This window comes from Chanos chanos, chromosome 2 (assembly GCF_902362185.1).
Source record: "Chanos chanos chromosome 2, fChaCha1.1, whole genome shotgun sequence".
Lineage (NCBI taxonomy): Eukaryota > Metazoa > Chordata > Actinopteri > Gonorynchiformes > Chanidae > Chanos > Chanos chanos.
Window position 1 is genome coordinate 35896138 of NC_044496.1, and position 19561 is coordinate 35915698.

The 19561-nt window shown below is 41.1% G+C and overlaps 1 protein-coding gene across 1 annotated transcript; it reads right to left on the bottom strand.

Moving 5' to 3' along the window:
• Window positions 1-1858: 1858 nt before the first annotated feature.
• On the bottom strand, window positions 1859-13458 carry parp6b (poly (ADP-ribose) polymerase family, member 6b). Its single transcript, XM_030765295.1, has 22 exons — window positions 13289-13458; window positions 9729-9846; window positions 8703-8797; window positions 8397-8457; window positions 8120-8210; window positions 7921-7987; window positions 7199-7348; window positions 6722-6872; window positions 6184-6315; window positions 5620-5715; window positions 5390-5482; window positions 5145-5270; window positions 4970-5035; window positions 4775-4842; window positions 4627-4675; window positions 4353-4465; window positions 4153-4225; window positions 3410-3479; window positions 2953-3032; window positions 2613-2676; window positions 2298-2382; window positions 1859-1955 (listed from the first exon to the last, which is right to left on the bottom strand). The coding sequence occupies exons 1-22, from the start codon at window positions 13456-13458 to the stop codon at window positions 1859-1861; spliced, it is 2115 nt and encodes a 704-aa protein (XP_030621155.1).
• Between the last annotated feature and the right edge of the window lie 6103 nt (window positions 13459-19561).

The following is a 19561-nucleotide window of genomic DNA, read 5'->3' on the forward strand; positions in this document are numbered from 1 at the left end:
ACAGCACAGGGACTGCACAAGGTGAAAAACTGAAGACTGGAATGACAGAGCCTTAACAACAAAGCACTGAGTGTACTCTGTATTTTTGAGTCTAGTTGACAAAAAGTGAAAACACACACACATATATATAAGCCCCCCCCCACACACACACACATTCAACATATTGTAATTTTCATTGAATCTCTCTGTATGGAATATTTGTGACGGGAAAGGAAGAGGTCCATTTCTACAGTTCTAGGTCAAGCTGCGTTTCAGTTAGCATAGCATTTAGCTTAATTGCTTTGCTGTGTATGGTTGTCACACTGATTTCAAGGTTGCATGTCTCAAGTTAAGGAGACTCTTCACACCAAAAGGGAAACTGACATCAGATAAGGCTGAAACAGATGCACTTAAGTGAAAAAGTAGAGACAAAAAGCCATAAGTTTCACTGGGACCAGAACTGTTATTATTGAACATCTAGAAAAAACAGTTTGTTATGAGATATGCAAGATACAACTTCTACGATGGTCACTAGCTTTAAATATTTGGTTTTACCTTAAATGTAAGCCTGATCAAAAATAATCTTATTTGTAATCTAATTTTGATCTAGTTTTATGGAAAAAGCTGAAAAACTGTGGAAAGCTCTGGACTGAAGAAGAATGCTGTGGGGCACCAGTATATGAAAAAACATGATGAGAATGATGGGGCTTTGAGATATGGTTAAGGTAGTCAGCTGTGGGGCTCATGTGGGGTAAGTGCAGTGTTATAATCATGTTGAGTCTCTGCCCCAGAGAGAGCTCTAACCCCAAACCACATCCTGATACCAAAACACTGAGGAGATAACCCTGCCCTCAGGGGATAGCTTTCACGGCACAGTCAATCTGTGTGAAAACTGCTCAAAGGCATTAAAAATAAAAACATGCACACACACACACACACACACACACACACACACACACACACACACACACACTCACGCACACGCACTCACGCACACACACACACACACACACACACACACACACACACACACACACATACGCACTCACGCACACGCAGGGAGATGACAATCAAATATTCACAGCTAGTTCAAACTGAAATACTTTCACCAGGCTTGGATCTGAACAGGGGACTCACTCAGGCATACACTGCTCACAGTTTTGTTGAGAATTTATTGCAAAATGGACATACAAATGTTGGCTATATTGAGCCATAAGACCCCTAATATTGATTTGTAGGAAAACAAACACCATATTTAATAACTAAATAATTGAGCAAAGACACTTAGATATACCTCTTAAACTCAGCTTGACAATGCATGATTTGTTCACAGTTGTGTAAATTTTGTTCAGTTTTTGACCTTTGCGTGACTGTGCGCTCCGCCCTCTAGTGGTGGGTACATGATATAAACGATAGGTTCTGAAAATGGAAACATTTTATGAAAAATGGTACCAAAGGTACCATATAATGTTTTTGGAAGCATACACTGTTATAAACTATGTCATTCCAATGTTTTTGTTTTGTTTTGCTGAGCCAGTTAGGACAGAAAGCACAGAAAACTCAAATTTAGCGCATGCCATATGGATGATCAGTGAAACCTCATTTTGTATCTGTACCAACACCTATGGCTAACCACAGAGAGCAAACAGGGTAGCAAACATCCTCAGCCTCTTTATTTCATATTTATTTATTCTCTCTATTGTTAAGTCTTTCAGGCTTCATTTGCCAAAAAGGAACTTCTAACAGAGGAAAAGACAAAATATTCACGCCATTCAGTGGACACACTCAAGAGGAGAGATAAAACAATCCTAACCAAAATCCACCATTAAAAAGTCCCAAAATTCCAGATTCCACAAGCTGACGCATTAACATGGGTGCGTCATCCCACGTGGTATCCAATCACACGCATGATCTCCCTCTGAACCTGGGCATCCTGGGTGTTGATGTTGGCATCACCCACCTCCCCGTCCTCATATCTGTGAAAAAGTGTCATTCTGGTCAGAACAATGTGACCATCATCATTTCTGAGGACCCATCTGACCAGACATCTCTCTTTTAGCACCACAAGATTGTACCACTTTGATCCACAAAAGATACAACACACCAAGTTCTGCTTTTGTCCTTTAGTCCTTGTATCAATCCCTTGATCAGCAGAATCAGATATGTTGAATGTTTTCTGGAGAAAAACTAGACAGCTCTTTGAGTTTCTTAAAACAGGGATATCTGTCATGTTTTTTGTCTGTAAAATGGTTAACGATACTGAAAAAAATGCTGAAAATGGAAAATATGTCGGAAGATGTATGTTGACAGGCACTCACACGAAGAAGAACCGTGTGCAGACGTGGTCAGATACTGGACATACCCAAATGTTCCCATGTCTCTGAAGGTCTTTGGATGTGATCACTAACATTCAGTACAGACAGATGTTACCCAGAACAATCTATTCTGCTTGTGTAAACATACTTAATGCATTTTGTTTTTGCTGGACACAATTCATGAATTCAGCTTGGGGAATAATAAAATATAAGCATACAATATAGCATTACCATATATATGATGAAATATTATCATGATCAAATAGACATATTTATCTTTAACTACAGTAACAGGATGTCATTATTATTCTTCCTTACCTTCACAAAGGGCAATGCAGTTTAGATGCCGACTCCGCAGAAACCTAGACTGTAATGCCTGACTCTGTGCAGAGAACATTACGTGTAAAGAAAAAGATGTTTATCACTAAATTAAACCTTTAACCTTTAAACAATGAAAAAACAATGATTGTACTCAAAGAAAACCCCAAAAAACGGACAGTTACTACAGGAGTAAAAGGATCCCATTACAGTGTGTGTGACCAAACAGTGTTTGTGTGAATGTGTTTTTTTTGGCAGACCATGTCTACTAACCAACACAACCATGTCCACTAACCCTCACTGGGGTCCTTAGCATTGTAACGGCCTCTCTCTCCCATACCTGTGACATTGTATTGATGCGGTTGTAACGCTGCACTAGCTCCTCTTTAGTGGACATGTGGTGTTGTCCTTTTCCCATCCCTAAAATGCACCACAAAAAAGAAACACAGTAAAATGAATGCCAAGTAAAAATTGAGAGATTTATGATATAAGACTAGTGATGATGCTGTTGCACAACACTACATACAGTCTGAGAACACATCACAATTTAGATGAAAGTATTACTAAGGATAACAACTACAACTAAACAAAAATACACAACATAGAAACAATAATAAAAAACAGAGACAAAGATAATAAAAATCTTCAAATATACAGTTTAAACCAGCAGAGGACTGTTCTAATCAGGAATGGAGACGTTATAAACCCAATTGCACATGTTTGTCACAGAGACAAACAAGCTCAACCCAGCTGAGGCTGACTCAGGCGCTCTGGGTAAACATGGGAAGATCCTGTACCTGAATATCCAAACGAGATGCTGGAGATGGGACTGAGGTAGATTCCCTTCCCATATGCTGCACCATGCAGCTTGCGTTAGAGAGAAAAAACCAAGCACAGTGGCCAATGGACACTGCATGTTAAGCACTGAAAGTGTGTTCAGAAAAGACAAGGGACTTTCTTCCGCAACAGCTCCTCTACTGCGACAGGAGGTCTATTGCTACGTGGGTCTGGAATCAGTTGTTGTTGGATTCACAAAAAGTACATGATTGAATCACAACTTTGAGGAAAATTACATCTATAGCTTTCTTTTAGAATGTTTTAAATGCAATGGTCCAAGGACATTCTGGGAATGTTGCAGGGCATAGAATGTTACTGTGATTCTTGTTTCCAGAATATTCACCCCTAATGCTCCTAGGCGTTCTGCAAACACACCCAAATCTTAAAAACGAAATTTGGCATTTCATCAGCAACCTATTGCCGTCTATTATTACATAAGGATTAGCTTTAACTCTTGAAAAGCAAACCCCTCTCTAACTGGACACCATAGTGGAAAAATGTACTTTTTAATGAAAACTGCAGGGCTCAAAGATGCTTTAGCAGTCTACAAAACCATTCTATTCCTGACATTCTATTCCTGAGATCCATGGATAATGTAACGGATAAATGGATAAAAGCATAACAGTTTAAAGGAAAGTGTAGTCTGGACTTACTATGTACTATCAAAGTCTCACATGTTGATCAGCAAAGATACAGAACATACCTGCAGTTTGGTGTAGGAGGCATTGACTAGTCCGTTTCTCAGTATGGAGTGCCAGTTCTCTATATGAGAGCCACTGGAGTGGCCGTGATGACGAGAGACGCAGACAGAGACACAGATAGAGATAGAGGCGGAGTGGGAAGGTCAGCCGTGAGCGTGTGTGACTTGTTCAGCATGTGGTAATGTATGGGAGGGAAACTCACTGGAAGGCAAAGGTGCTGCCGTAAAGCTTTCTGGCTGCACAGAATCGTGCTTCTTTGGCAGGTGGGCTACTGAGCAGCAGGAACTGATGAGAAGTGTGCATAAATTTGAGTTGCTATGGAAAGGGAGAGAGAGAGAGAGAGAGAGAGAGAGAGAGAGAGAGAGAGAGAGAGAAAGAGAGAGAGAGAAAGAGAATTCAATGACTTGAATTATGACTTACATTTGTTTGTAATTGGAAAAAAAAAGAATTTGCAATATTTATTTGACTGCCCATACCTTGCTTAAGGGCAGCTTCACAATATGGGACCTGTTGCTTGATATGATCCTGTTATTAACAGAAAGAAGACCATTAATATCAAGGCATGTTTCCATGAGAAAATAAAACAGGTCTGAGAATACTCTATGGCATTACTGCTTTACCCACCACTGCAGTAGAGGGTGTGCCAAAGGATCTGCTTTGTCCAACTGTTTTTTAATCTCTGTATATGAGCCCTGAAAAGGTGTACAATTTTCTTCACTTATGTTATTTTTATACTCAGATAGAAAGACACATTTTGGGCCTCAAGACACTTGAGAGATTAAATAACCATTTTTTCACTCTTAAACACTTATTGCTTACCTGTGATAGCTCTCGTATTGATGTGATACTGTCAAGTGCTCTCTGTAATCTCTCATAACTTCTTCTCTGCAACACGAGTGAGAGAGAAAGAAAGAGAGAAAGAGTTTAAGTAAAGGAAAATACAATGACCTTCATCAAAAATCTTACAATAGAGGTCAAAGAAGGATAGCAGTACCTTTGGGTTAAAGGCCAGAGTCTTCGGGTCATGTGGGTTAACCACAGAAGGGTAAGGGTTAAAGATGACATTCTTGCGGGCAGACTCCAGAGCAGCCCTGCACATAGCCACCAGCAAGTCCACTACCTGTCCAAAAACCACAGTCATCTACCACAATTATCCTGTTATGTCCTAAAACTTCTATGCGTATAAATGAGCTTAACATTCTGTGCACATGCAAGAGTAAGACTTTGTGTTAGTGTTACCTCTGCTCCAGTTGCCACTTCATCAGCAGCACCTGACATCACTCCCAGTGTGTAGAAAGAGAACACACACAACTCACGGGTACACACCGCTGGCTGCTCACAGAGGCAAAAAAATCAACACAGATAAACTCTGTCAGAGTTTGAGCCTCTGTGAGCGCCAATATTTCCATTGGAGGGATTTTAAGGGTTTAGAGTTGAAGGGTGTGAGGGTGTGAGGATTTAGAGTGTACCTTGAGCATAGAGCTGTGTTGGAATACATGCTGTTCATCACAGACCACACAATATTCATTAAGAGTGGGAATCCTCTGCTCCGAGTACTTCATAATCTACAGAGAGAGAGAAAGAGAGAGAGAGAGAGAGCACGAGGCAGATTATTGGTGGAGAGCTACTATACAGCAGGGTTTTTTCCATTTCCTAATTTAAGATGGCTCTGATGTCCAGGTATATTCCCTTAGGAATTCTGGGCAACATTCATCAGTAGACTCATTCCATCTGTTAACACCTTTCTTCAGCTGAAGTGTCATGTATGAAACAAACAACAACAACAACAACAACAACAACAACAACACCACTAGTGACAACAACAACAAAACCATACAATGAATGCTATAACTATAACAGTGAAAATGAAGCTATCGCATAAATTCAAACCCTTTTTGATGAATTGCATGTTGAAGCTTTCCTGGTGTGATGCAGTGTCTGTACAGATATTAATCTTGTCTAGAGAAAACGACAGATCTGTAAATGCTGATAGGGATACAACTGGGGAACAATGATCTATACATGGACTTTACCTGCACCAGAAAACCGTATTGTAAGGTAGGGACAGTCTTGCAGTGAATGAGTGCTTGAGAGGAGAGAAAGAGTTCGATGAGCTGTCTGGTGGTGATCTGAATTGTGGTTCTAGAGCCGGGCGATGCACCTCTCTGACAACATACAGAGATCTGCATCTTAATGACTTGGTGATCAGAAATTATGCCTCTGACTTGTTCAGAATTACAGAGAACAACAACAACACCACCACAACAACAAAAATAACAACAACAACAACAACAACAACAACAGCAACAGCACTAACAACAGGAACGACAACAATGTTTCTATGTGTATATTGTATAACATTGCTTATTACACTGGTAAATTAATCTGTGTAAATGTCTATTTGTCATGTGTGTGCATGTTTGTGTGTGTGTGTGTGTGTGTATGTGCGTACCATGTATTGGTATCTTTCTGAGGACCGAAAGTTCCCAGTAATATAGCATAATCTGACAAAAGTGCCTGGTGTGGACCAAGATGCTGGCGTGTGTGTGTGTGTGTGTCTGGGGGACTCACCTGTCTATTTGGTGCGTAGGTAAGCAGTACTCCTTTGGGCACTTTCATGGTGTAGGATATGGACTGGTTCTTAAGAGAGGTCACTCTGATCTTGGACCCAGGAGTCCTGCCTCTCCTCACTGGACCCTGGAGAGCAGAAGTGTTGGGACTCCTGTGTGACAGAGACAGGAATGTGAAATCCATCTAAATCACTGTACAGTAATAGTGATTTACAATCAAACACAGAGTGACTGCTCATGACTGTATGTGTGGCCCCACTCACTGGTTTCACTAAAGAAGCACACTCTCAAACTGTAGCTTAACATTTACTGAGAACTGATGTTTGAGAGTCAGCCCTTGCGTCTCATCCTTTGCCACTACATTCATCTACATACATTTTTGGAATTATTTTTGGACAACACAAGTTGTTTTTATATTTAAACAGTGCACTATATGTATGGATCTGACGCTGTGAATGAAATGACTGTGTCACATTACTTAGTTATTGGCGAAAACATGCTGAGACCAGCACGGAATTTCCGGATGGTTCCGGCAGCCTTAAACCAGCTGGCTCTCTTCCTCTGCTGGGTCTGAAGGAGCTCATTACTGAGCTGTTTCCACTCCTGAGATATAAATGCGCTGAGAATTCTGGGAAAGAGGAGTTGAATGTGAGTTCATATCAATTTTCATCAATAACACCAATTACCATTTAAAGACATACAAAAAGAACAGCTTTGGCTTTCTTCTCATTTCTAACAATTGCCAGTCAAAAGAAGTGCCCAAAATGTCTGTCCTTTATCATTCAGAATGTTCTCAGGCCTTGTACTCATTTTTAAAATTTTACAATTGACAGTTTCAGAATGTGCAGGTCAAGACCTTGTGATAATGCTATGGGTGATGACTATCTGTATTTATTACTGATTTTGTCATATCTGGGTTTGAGATGGCAGTGCCATTCAAAAGACAGGTTTAAGGTTTGACACAGTCACTGTCTCATTGTCTCAACCTCCCTTGAATCTGTATGGTAATATTTACTTTGTGTTTGTGTCTTACTCGGGGTGAAAAATACAGATAATGACATCAGTGATATGACTGTGAAGAGAACCTGACAGATAATGATGTTACTAACTTAATTAGGATGAGGATAATTAATTGGATGGTAAAATTAGACTAACGATCCCTCTGGATTGAGTGACAGTCACAGAGAAAAGAATACCCACTTCTTCAGCTGTAGTCCAAGACTGAAACCCTCTTTACAGGACGGCTGGAAGACCTCCACTGTGGGCTCTAAGATGAAGGGTGAAACACATACAGAATGTAGCTTTTACATATCTATACCAAAATAAACTCTCTCTCCCTCTCTCTCTCTTTCACATGCAGACACACACAAACACAGATCAGTACATATTTGACCCTTACCTGGTCCATCCACATACTGAGAAAGTGAGAAACGCAAGCGTAAAATGATGGGCTCCGTTCTAATGACCTTCCATGCAGAGGCCACCTCCTCCTACAGGAAACACACACACACACGCACGCACACACACACACACACAGAGTCAAGGGACAACCACCTGGCATGAATTAAACGGAAATGAGAAGATTTTTTACTAAACAACTTTGTACATTTTTCAGTGGGGTTCTCCTCAGAGTGGGCTGGTTTCAGAAAAAACTATTTACAGAAATCAAAACTCACATCCAAGAAGCTGATGTTGATCTGCAAGTCAATGTCCACATCATCAATTGTCTCATGTTCCCTACAGCAAGATAACAAGGTTTCATTACAGATGAGAAGATTATCTTAATTCAGATTAACATTAGATTAGAGAAATTTAAATCCAGTGCGCCAGTAATACTTTAGGACTGTGTTCCCATGTAATAAAGATTTAATGTGACACAAATTGTAGTGTTCTAACAGCAATGACATGGAGCATCATGTCAACATGACATTTTAAAGTGCAGCAGTACACATGTCGTGGTGTCTAGCCTTTGGACAGTATACCTGACAGTCACAGCACTCTCAGAGTACATGTCCTTCACAGCCAGAATATCTGCATCCAGTTGGGGGTGGCGACTGTAGTCTGCAGGGTAATTTCCCTATAATGATTGATTAATTCTCAGTGAAATCAAAAGCACATTATAGCAGCTTCCTAATCTGTGTGACCTCTGTGTGTGTCCTTTCAGCGCTGCACCATTTATGCAAAACACACACACACACACACACAGACACACACACACACACACACATACAACACACATCACGCGCACATACACACACAAACACACAGACACACACACATATATACACACCTACAACACACATCATGCGCACATACACACACACAGACACAGACACACACACACACACACACACACACACACATATATATAGACACGTGCAACACACATCACACGCACATACACACATCATGTGCACATACGCACACACACAGGTTTAAGATTTAAAGTCTTGCCAGTGAAGAAATCATCACAATCAAACAAACAAAAAACAAACTGTCACCAAAAAGTAATTATTGTGACCTCTTGTGCTGAGATTAGTCTAGTGCTCTGTAGACAGCGTATGTGTGCCAAATGTTCTTGTAGTGAAGCCACCGTTGTGCCTGTGTTGTTGGCTGCTATTGGATGTGCTGAAGGAGAGCACTAGTAATGACACTGATGCCTGTGGGTTAAGCTGAGTGGTTGTGGAAAAGGGGCCATATGCCCTTCTCTAAACCTGTGCTAATCCCTTAAGAACACAATAACAGCACATGCACATACACATTTAACCCAAAACAGAGATCTGTTTCCATTGAGTTAGAATAGTAGAAAGTATTTCGGTTTGCCAGTTCACACTAGGTTATTTAAAAAAGAAAACAAACAAAAAAAAATGCCCCTCAGAGACTTTGTGTCCTGAGCAAACAAGATGTGATGGATCTGGATTTAATACTTGGACAAAGTATTTCCAGAATCGTTGTGAGTGTGAAATGTGAACTCTCGGTCAGTGTTTCTCATTTGGTTTGATGCTCACTTGTGCTCCATAAAAGACCTCCTCAAAGTCACTGTCACCATCTGAGTCCTCCTCAGTCCAGCTCTGTTCGTTGACACTCTGAAATCCAACATGGACACAGATCAGACACAAATAACAGCTTCAGGGACTAATTCATTCAACTTTATTCAGTACAAATGTTGTTGTGAATTTTGAGCATTTTGCCATTACAAGGTGAATAGTCTTCCTATTACACAACATCAGCTGACAAACATATAAAGCTATTTTTACCCCCTTTTTTCACAGTTATTCAATTAGGTCCAAATAACGTCTTTAGTTATAGCTGCAGCTGTTCACTGAAAAGGAGTCGCCATACAACAGCTTGGTTCAATATGGACCATCACCTCTACATTCTCAGTCTTGCTCCTGTTCTCTGCCTCCCTCGTCCTGTGGATCTCCCCTCCCCATTCCAAACCTGCCTAATTGCTCCATCTGCCCGCCACTGTAATCAGCTAAATGAGGTGAGTATGTCAGTGGGACACAGACCTCAGGAATCGCTGAGGTGCCCTGAACTAGCTTTTCAGGAATAACTGTTTTATTCACAGTTATGTTTACATTTTAACTGCAGTTCAATTAGAATGAACAAAGTTCAGATTCAAACAACCATTTGTGGTGCTGACTGCTTCAAAATCATTTAGCTAAAATGTTCATGGCTGAAGCATAAGCAAATCACTGATGTATAAAAACAGTTGAAAATGCAGCATAATAAAAAAGGGGTTTACTTCTTTATCAGGTAATGCTATGTTGCTGGTGGCAGCAACTTTGTGACTGTGTTATGGAAATGCTGAGTTTATTTGTCTGTGTTACTTGAGGTTTGAACTTTAGTTTCAAACACATGACTGCTACGCAAGCCTGTGAACCAGTGAACACAGGTCTGATTTTTCTCACCATACTGGTCATGAGGAGTGCCCCAACGCGTCTCGACTGTTCCTCCTGTCCATCTCAGACTGCTCAGGTCTCTCAGGGAACGAGACCACAGCTTACAACCAAGACTAGTGGTCACCCGCTAAAACCATCTGCAGAATTACTGCTGTTTATTCCATCCCATTCAGTTCATGTATATCTCAGTGACAACCTGTGAAAACACACACACACATACATATATGTATCATGATTAAAAGAATGAGATACCAGTTGGTTCTAATGTCTTATGCAGTCCCTTTCCCTATGTGGACATCTAAGATGATATGCAGCTCTTAGATGATTAAATCCTTTGCCCATTTAGTTATATGTAATTAAGTTGCATGAACTTTTTGGAATCTAACAAACCCTGCGCGATACCATTCCTGTTCTCATTCACTTGTTGGCATAGCTGTGCTATTTTCCTTACACATGAATTCATGAATGAATTTATGCTATGAGGAGAAAACTTAGAGCAGAAGGAGAAAGATTTAGATGCAGATCAACACAGTCACTAAAAAAAAAAAAGGAAAATATTTCGATAATGTGTTAGTTATAAGAAACCCAAACTCCAGGCTCACCTTTGGGAACACCAAGATGGAGGAGATGCTCCAGCTGAAGTCACTTAGAACACCATCAGTTCACAACTGTTTGTTCACAAGCATAATGGATCTGAGGAGGTGGGGAGTAAGACTGGCAGGGTGGTGAGAAGATGAGGCTGATGAGAGGAGCAGAGATCCCTGGCGACCTGCCTCCTAGTCTGGAGCTGAGTGTTCGTCTGGAGTCTGAACTATGTTTGTCTCTGCTGCCTGTCTGCTTTCTTCCCTGACAACACACAGAGCTCTGGGCATGCTCAGTGTGTGCCTGCCTGGATGTGAGTCTCACGGCTGACAGCTAGCATGCTGAAGCTAGCCAGGACTGACAGGCGGAGGGTGCTGCTATATAATGCAGGGTGGGATCAAATGAAATGCCACGTCCACCCCGGGAGTTCATCCAACATAGCCTTGCTGCTATCATTCAACATAATCAACCTCTTTCTGTTACTATGTGCGTTAAAAACAATTATTTATACAAGTAAACAAGAGGGGGTTTTTTTGTTGTTGTTTTTTTTTAACTGAAATAGGTTTGTCTTATTTTGTGCTTTCCTACCTTTCCTATTTGTGAATTAGCTCTGGTTTTCTCTGTTTATGTTCTTTTGACCTCTAACATTTACCACTATGCACATGACTGTGTGGGGCTCTGGTGTGATGGGGGGATGTGTCCTGTCTGTCCATGTGAGAGAGGGGGAGATGTGGCGATGATAACCAAGCTTGTCTGTGTTGATTAGTCTGACATACTTCTCCAGTCTCAGCTGGTGGGTTGAGTTACTGGGAACAAAACACGGTCATCTTAGGAACCACACAACAATGACCTAAAAAACACCACATGAAAAAGCAATACATAAAATGTATGTTTTGATGTATTAAAAATTTACAATACAAGTAAGCACAGTGACGGTTGGGCCTGATCCAGTTCAGTGATAAAGACAATGGACCTAATTTACTAAAGCCTGTATCTGCTGTTACTTTTTAGAGAGTGGGAAAAAGTAATATGTTTGGTGCTCATTCAAGTGTTTGTCATTTACCAATCAGTGGTAATGTTGCCATTTGTGAAGTTATTACAGTTTCTCAATTGCTTAGACACAATTCCTGGAACAATTCACCATTTTCTCAGATCTTCACACACAATTTTAAAAATGCACACCCAACTGTACAAACATCTAACGTCTGGTCCCAATTCAAACTTTGACAACACACACAAGCTGTCAGAAACACAGACTACATGACTGTTTGCTACACACTGGAGAGATTTATTCAAAACACTGCTACCAAAATGTTTAGAATAGGTTTTCAGAGAAATTATTTGGAACCTTGTAAGATCACAGTTCTGACTATCCAGGTAACTCTTTCAGGAACACCCTGGCAACAGAAATTCAAAACAGTACTATAATAACTACCTCTTACATTAGTGGATAAGGGAATACTACTGTATATGCTGTTTGGGTCAAAAACCTGACCTTTGAAATGTCACCCTGACAAAACATGTGAAGACGAGTCCATGCACATTAAAATACCCAATTTCCAAAAGCTTTATTTCCAAATGCAGCAAACGTACAGGTTACTCAGCATCAGTATGAGCATCAGCATAAGTATTATCATCTTGTCTCAGGTCTGGGTCATGCCATAATATCTCAACATCACACATTATGTTTGCCCTTTCCGGGCAGCATGGGAGAAATGCCTTTGTGTACCTTAGAAAACCCTGGATAGACTCCACAGACACATCACCACAGGCATCCACCGTTGCTTCCAGGAGGCTTTACTGTGCATAGGGGTTGCGGTCATACACTCTTCACTGCCATGCTGAGGAAAATTCCCCAATTGGATTCAGAAATGGGGAATATACTGGCAAAAAAAGAACGGTGAACCTGGGGTGGTCATTGAACCAGGCGCGAACCAGAGCAGCCCGATGGGAACTCACATTATCCCAAATGACAACATATTGGGCTTGCTCTGGTTGCCCTGGCTCCTCTTCCTGTTGAATAATGTTATTGTGCAGCTATTGTGGAAATGAAGGAGTTGTGCTGTGTTTTATGGACCCACTTGGACATGGCGGTGGAGGACGCCACGATTGCTGATGGCTGCACATAGGGTGATGTTGCCTCCCCTCTGGCCAGGAACTTGTGTGATGGCACGGTGACCAATGATGTTGCGCCCCCTTTTGTGCCTTTTTGTGAGGTTGAACTCTGTCTCATCAGTGAAGATGTCCTCATGTGGGTCAGCACCCAGCTTAAAGATTCTCTACAGAAGTCAAAAAACTATTTATTGACCCTGCAATTCTCATTGGTGTGTTAACAATTTTGAGGCTTAGTGTTTGCACCTGGAGAAAGGTGTGCTCTTTGAGTTTAGGTTATGATGACTTGAGTTAATTATATTGAGAGCATGTGTTTGCTGAATGAACATATAGCGCAATGAATGATTTATTTGGCCACATTAGTGTAAGGTTTTGCAGAAAGAGTTTTGAATATTGAAACGTGTGGAAACAGGTGAGTAGTGTTTATGGTTATGGGGAATGTGTGTGTGTTTTTGGGAATAACGTAAGGGTATGGGTTTTTGTGCTATGGGAACCAGTTTTTGTGTTTAAGCAATCGAGAAAAACTGTGTAATACATCCAGCCAATAGCAAGCCAGACAGCAGAGACACTTCTCTCATGGGATTTGATTGTTTATTTCTGAGATGTTTCAATCGGTCTGTAGCAGCGGCATCCTGACCTTAATCAGTGTTTATCCTGGTCTACGGCCACCTTCTGGTCTGCAGTCTGGACTGATTAAAGGGCAGAGAAGGAGCAGGGGGACAGACTCTTAGCTCATGGTGCTAATGCTATAGTATACTTAATCCATTTATGCACCTGTGTGTGTGTCTGTGCATCTTAAAACTTCTAGATGTACCTCTCATGTGATGAAAGAAAGAGCTAAATGATAATAATTAATGTAAATATATACTATTATATAATATTTATTAAAAATATGAAACCTATCAGTCTCGCTGAAATGAACTACACACAGTCTACCCAAGTAATACTGTCATGAATGTAGTAGTAATTAGCTTATCGTGAAGAAGCCCATTGCACATTGGTGCTTGGAGACAATACGTGTGTAGATGAAGTGGTCTGTTTACAGGATAGCTGTTACTTAGCCTTCTACCATATATGCCAGACCAGGGCAATCACAGAGCAGCACAAGCAGGTTGAGAACACACTGTTGATTGGTGGATAAGCAGAATGACGGACAGCTGGATGTTCCCTACTTTTGTCTGGGGGCAGGGATATAGCAGGGCTGTGTCTTTGACAAATACTTTTAAATACTAACCACTAGGTGGAGCCCTTGAAAGCTACTCTACTGAATCAAGTACATAAAATAAATCAATCAATCAGTAAAGTGTTCTGTAATGCCAACTTTGTTACAGAAAAAGCCATTGTTTGATGATTTTCTCTTAAATTTAACATGTAAATAGAGTTAAGGAGAATTGGGTATTGGTTTAATTTCAGTTCAGATCAGCTGAAATTGCTAGTGGCACCACTTTTAGTGAAAAAATAAATTTATACAACTCTATTGTGCTGTCATCTCAGAATGACTACTAGAATTTTAGTACACTAACAATCTAAAAGATCATGAGATTAGAGTTCAGACTTGTAACATGTGCAATGTTACCTAATTTTATTTATTCATTTTGAAGGCAGTTTTGAGTTTTGCTGATGCAAAAGTAAAACCAAACTGAGTGTGAAACCAATGAAGTCCAAACGAAAGTTAAGGAGGAGTGGCTGGAAGACGATTCCTCGCTCTCCTTCCACCAGTGACACCACAGTATTCAAGTACAGTATTCACTTTCAGCATCTCTCCTGCTCCCTTGACCAGCCTCTCTTCAGTGTAGGTTTCTACCCCTGTCCCTCTTTCCCAGACAGGGATATTCAGGCTGACCAGTGGTGTGTTACTCCCAGCTCAAATTGCCGAGCCAAATATGCCGATGTTCACTGAGCATTCGAACCTCCAGTTTATCATCTTCCAATGTCAAAGCAGTTAAATTGAGAAGTGATTTTCATTCTTGTGTTTTGGAGTTCACTTTTAGGTTGTATTTATGCTCTCGTGGCACAAGCGTGAACACACTCTGTAAACTGATAGTATCATCGTCCAACACGGTTGGACCTCTACATCTTTATCTTTAGACCTACTTTTCTGAGTGCTGCTTGGCCAAAACACTAGTTTGTCCATACATTTACCATGACAAAACTTTCAAAGTGACGGAAAACCCCCTCTACCCTGCACTTACTGTTCAGGATTTGCTGGAGGTACACATACAATGCTTCTAGGCTCTTGTAAGTGTACAAATGAGTGTGTATGTGTGTACGCCTATGTCTGTGTGTGTGCACATGTGCAAACACACATACATGCATATGTGAACACCGTTTTATGTGAATGGAGGGTGCCAGAGGAGCTGTTAGTCCGTTAAAATGAATGAGATTGCGTGTGGTGTGCTTCCACTTGCTGGTGGTCCATGTAATGAGGAATGATTTCATTCAGAGGAGGGAATATGAGATTAGATGACAGAGATGAATGGAGGGCCAGGTCTAATTAAAAATTAAAGAAAAGGAAAAGTGCTTTGTTATTGGTTATCATGTGATGATGTGACCTCTGATCATATGAGACATACATGGTTCTTTGATGGGAATGGTGAAAGCGTGGACCAATAAGCGATGGGTGGTTACTCTTGTTAGAAAAGCTACATGTCAATCAGTCAGTAGATACTGGTACACCAGAAAGGACTGACAAGTGAGGATTACGTCAGACTCCCTTAATGGATGTAGAATTGACATGAAGTCTCTGTAACTTCACATAAAGATTTTACGTCACATTGTGTTAATCCACGTCATACTTGAATTGTCTGTTTCACATGCATATTCAGAATACAGTAAAATGCACTATCTTTAATAAAATGAGGTAATGTCCTATCTGAATGTATTCTGTGAATGTGGCAGTGGTCATCTACGTACAAGAACTGTTCTGCCTCTTAAAAAAAAAGGGAAAAAATGTGGAAATACCATTAACACATATAAGGCTGGCATTAGCAGCCAGTGTATTTTGGGAGTGGTATTGGCTCCCACAGATGGTCTCACTGGGGTGGGGGTATGGAGGATTCTGCTTGGCATGTGCACATGTGAAGTACATACTGTACCACTGGATAGACTTACCTGTGTTCCCATTTCTGTCAACCCCCCCCCCCCCCCCCCCCCCCCCCCCAGACTATGCACACACACCACACTTAGTCTCCTTCTACTGCCATGACACGACTCCTCTGAGTCTCCTCCTCTACAGGGCAGCTGGGGATTATGTATACATGCATGGTTCTGTCCATGTTTGGCTAATTTTAGAAAGAACTGTCAGGTTGGTTACGTGGTTGGTTGTGGGCGGGTTTCAGGATGCAGATTTGTGGGTATGATGTGGCTGTATTTAATGACCAAGAGGTATGCTAACTGAGCAAAGGCAACAAATCCAAGCATGGTGTTAAGACGCCAAATCCAGGGATGGGTTATCATGCTAAATCCAAGCATGGGTTGAACTGGCGTATTATTAGTTGACCATATTAGTCATGAATTGTGAAAAAAGGATAATACCTACTCCATCATCTATTTCAACAGCTCTAAGTTTTGGCCACCATAGTAAGCTTCAGCAAAAAAATGCAACCATCTGAAAGTAAGAGTGATGAACGGTGATTAAAAATGTACTCATTGTGTAATCTGGTTGCCCTATTCATTTCCAAACCTTTATGTTTGACAAGAAACATCTAAACATGCATTTCAGTTTTGTAAGAGATAGCCCATTTGCAATAAGCAAGGTGCTGCAGCCAGATCTTTAAGTGGCATGTAGGATTCTTGGCTGCATCCTGTTACATACTAAAAAATCTTCCTTCTGGGAACTATATGGTTTCCATATTCTTAGTCCCACAGCAGGACATACTATAGCAGCATGTCATCATCACAATGTTTCACTCATCAATCAGCACTACAGTCTGTCCACATAAATTACTGCACATGTATAGTATGTTCCTGTGGAGCTCTGCTTCACAGAAACACTCATACATTTTCTTTTCTTTTTTTGCCTGGCAGGGTGGTGTAATCTTACCAGACCAATGCATATAAACTCATAATATGAGCACTGATAAGTTCATAACTGTTCATAAGATAAAAATTGCACCCTCTCACCTGTCAATCAAAACCGTTTCAGCTCAGCAGGATGAGGGGAAAACTGACTCAAGTCAATCAGTGGTTTGTCGACATTGTCAAATACATTTCAAGGCACAGTTTAAATCTTAAACCTGACCCCTATCTTAATTTCTTCCTTACTTCCTCCATAACCTTATCCTTCACCCAAATACCCTGTGTCCTTAAGGTTGATCTGCCCGGAAAACACCTCTCACCTCACAGAACACCACTGTGCATTGAAAAAACAGGCTGAACTTGGACTGATTGCATGCAAGACATTTCTCAGATGCAGATATCCAGTGGACCCAAGTTACTGGATGTCTGAGGACAAAGTCTATGTAAGGCACACAGATGAGAGTTCATCCAGGCTCAGGCCAGTCATGGCTTCAGGACTGTGAACATTACTACACTGCTCACTATAAAGGGAACCTTCCAGGGCTAACAAATCAAACCAGAATGGCAATGTCTACCGTACATTGCAGCATGTTCTTAATGCTATAATTAGAAATCCACATGGATGTAATGTTGAGTATTTGAAAATTTGAGTTCTCATATGCTTGGTATGTGTACTGTTAGAAAGCATCTGTTCCTCTCACTTGTTTCAGCTGTTTCAGCTGCTTTGACGCTACCTAACAAATAAATTCGTCTATTATATGTATCGTGTTGCATTAGCTTAGCGAGATGTTTATTTCAAATGAATTGAAATAAATAACTCCAGTATGGACTGGTTTCTAGAAAAAAGTAAAGTGGTGAAAGCAGGGGTGTACAGGGGCCGGCCCGAGGGTGGGGGGGGGGGGGGGGGCTCGGCTCGGGTCGGGCTGATTACATATGTACAGTATATGCGACAAAGTAGCATATGTCCATTCCTGGACATATTTCAGTAGTCACAGACTTATATTGTAACACGCCGTCAGCATGGCTTAAATCGTAACAAGTAGCCTATCAGTGTGGTCGTTTCGTAACCACAAGTTACAGCAGTTTTAACTGAACATGTAGCCTAGCCTGTAATTCAACATCCATTTTACCGCCTCAGTCTGCTCCTCGAAAATAGCGTTGCAGGCTACTTGAGGATGCTGATGCCCAAACTGCATGTGGATTTTTTTTTTTTACATTTGGAGGCCAGTGTCTTTAATGCTTGCTTCCTTTGTACTCTATTTTTTTCAGGCCCTCCTTTACTTTTTGACAGTTGTCAGCTGGCTTGTCGATATTAATTTTGTCCATGGCTTTCGACGGCCACCCCACTGCTGCGCGCTTCTTTTGCATTAGTCTAGAATGCTAACGCGTATTCACTAACTTGGTTGTGATTGGCCAGTGAGCCCAGTCCCGGAACACGCACGCAGCACGCTCTCATGCGCACCCCGAATGACAGGCACACAGCGAGCTGATAAAGAGACAGACCTGGCCAGTAAAAACTTGACGGATTTTTTGACAGTCCACCGGCCAACCGATGCGGCGGCACACCGGCATTTGTCCCGGTATGCCTGATGGCCAGTACACCACTGTATAAAAGAGATGTAACATATCTCTTATCAATTCATTGTTTTCATAATTTAAACGTCAACCCACACAAAGACAGAAATTCAAGTCTTTCTTATATGAGTTCATTTACAATATTGTGCTCCATCTGTAACACCAATGATTCTTGTGTCACTTCACTCAACTTACATAGGAGTTGGCTCGTGCTTATATACCCTATGGCTAATTTGTGATTGGTCGTTGCAACAGTCGTGAGGCAGTCTTTCCATGCGGCGTACAATTCACATCTTGACAAAAACGAGACTTTATAAGCCTCTCTATATCATAACTTACACTCATATGACAGCATGGGAATTATATGTATACATAATCATCCACTTTGATATTTTCGTGGAGAGAAAAAGCTAAAATAAAATGCATACATATTAAACTATTTGATCGCGGATGGATACACTATGCCCGCTCCAAAAAGTAGTTCCGGCTAGTTGAGGCATTAACTTCGGCCGGTGCCAGCGGCAAGGGCGCACAGGATCTCTGCAAGCGTTCGTTGCAGTCAGGTAGGTGCCCAGCGATCACGCATGGAAGCAAGCTGACTCAACTGATTGGGATATCAGGCATTAACTGAACATTTGAACCTTACAACT

What these genes read in the sequence shown, in the direction of transcription:
- parp6b (XM_030765295.1), bottom strand. Translation starts at nt 13,458, where the DNA reads ATGAGGACATCTTCACTGATGAGACAGAGTTCAACCTCACAAAAAGGC. An exon ending in TCAACATCAGCTTCTTGGAT is followed by an intron (nt 8,211 to 8,396) that starts GTGAGTTTTGAT and finishes TGTTTCCTGTAG; the next exon opens with GAGGAGGTGGCCTCTGCATG. An exon ending in TGCACACGGTTCTTCTTCGT is followed by an intron (nt 1,956 to 2,297) that starts GTGAGTGCCTGT and finishes ACTTTTTCACAG; the next exon opens with ATATGAGGACGGGGAGGTGG.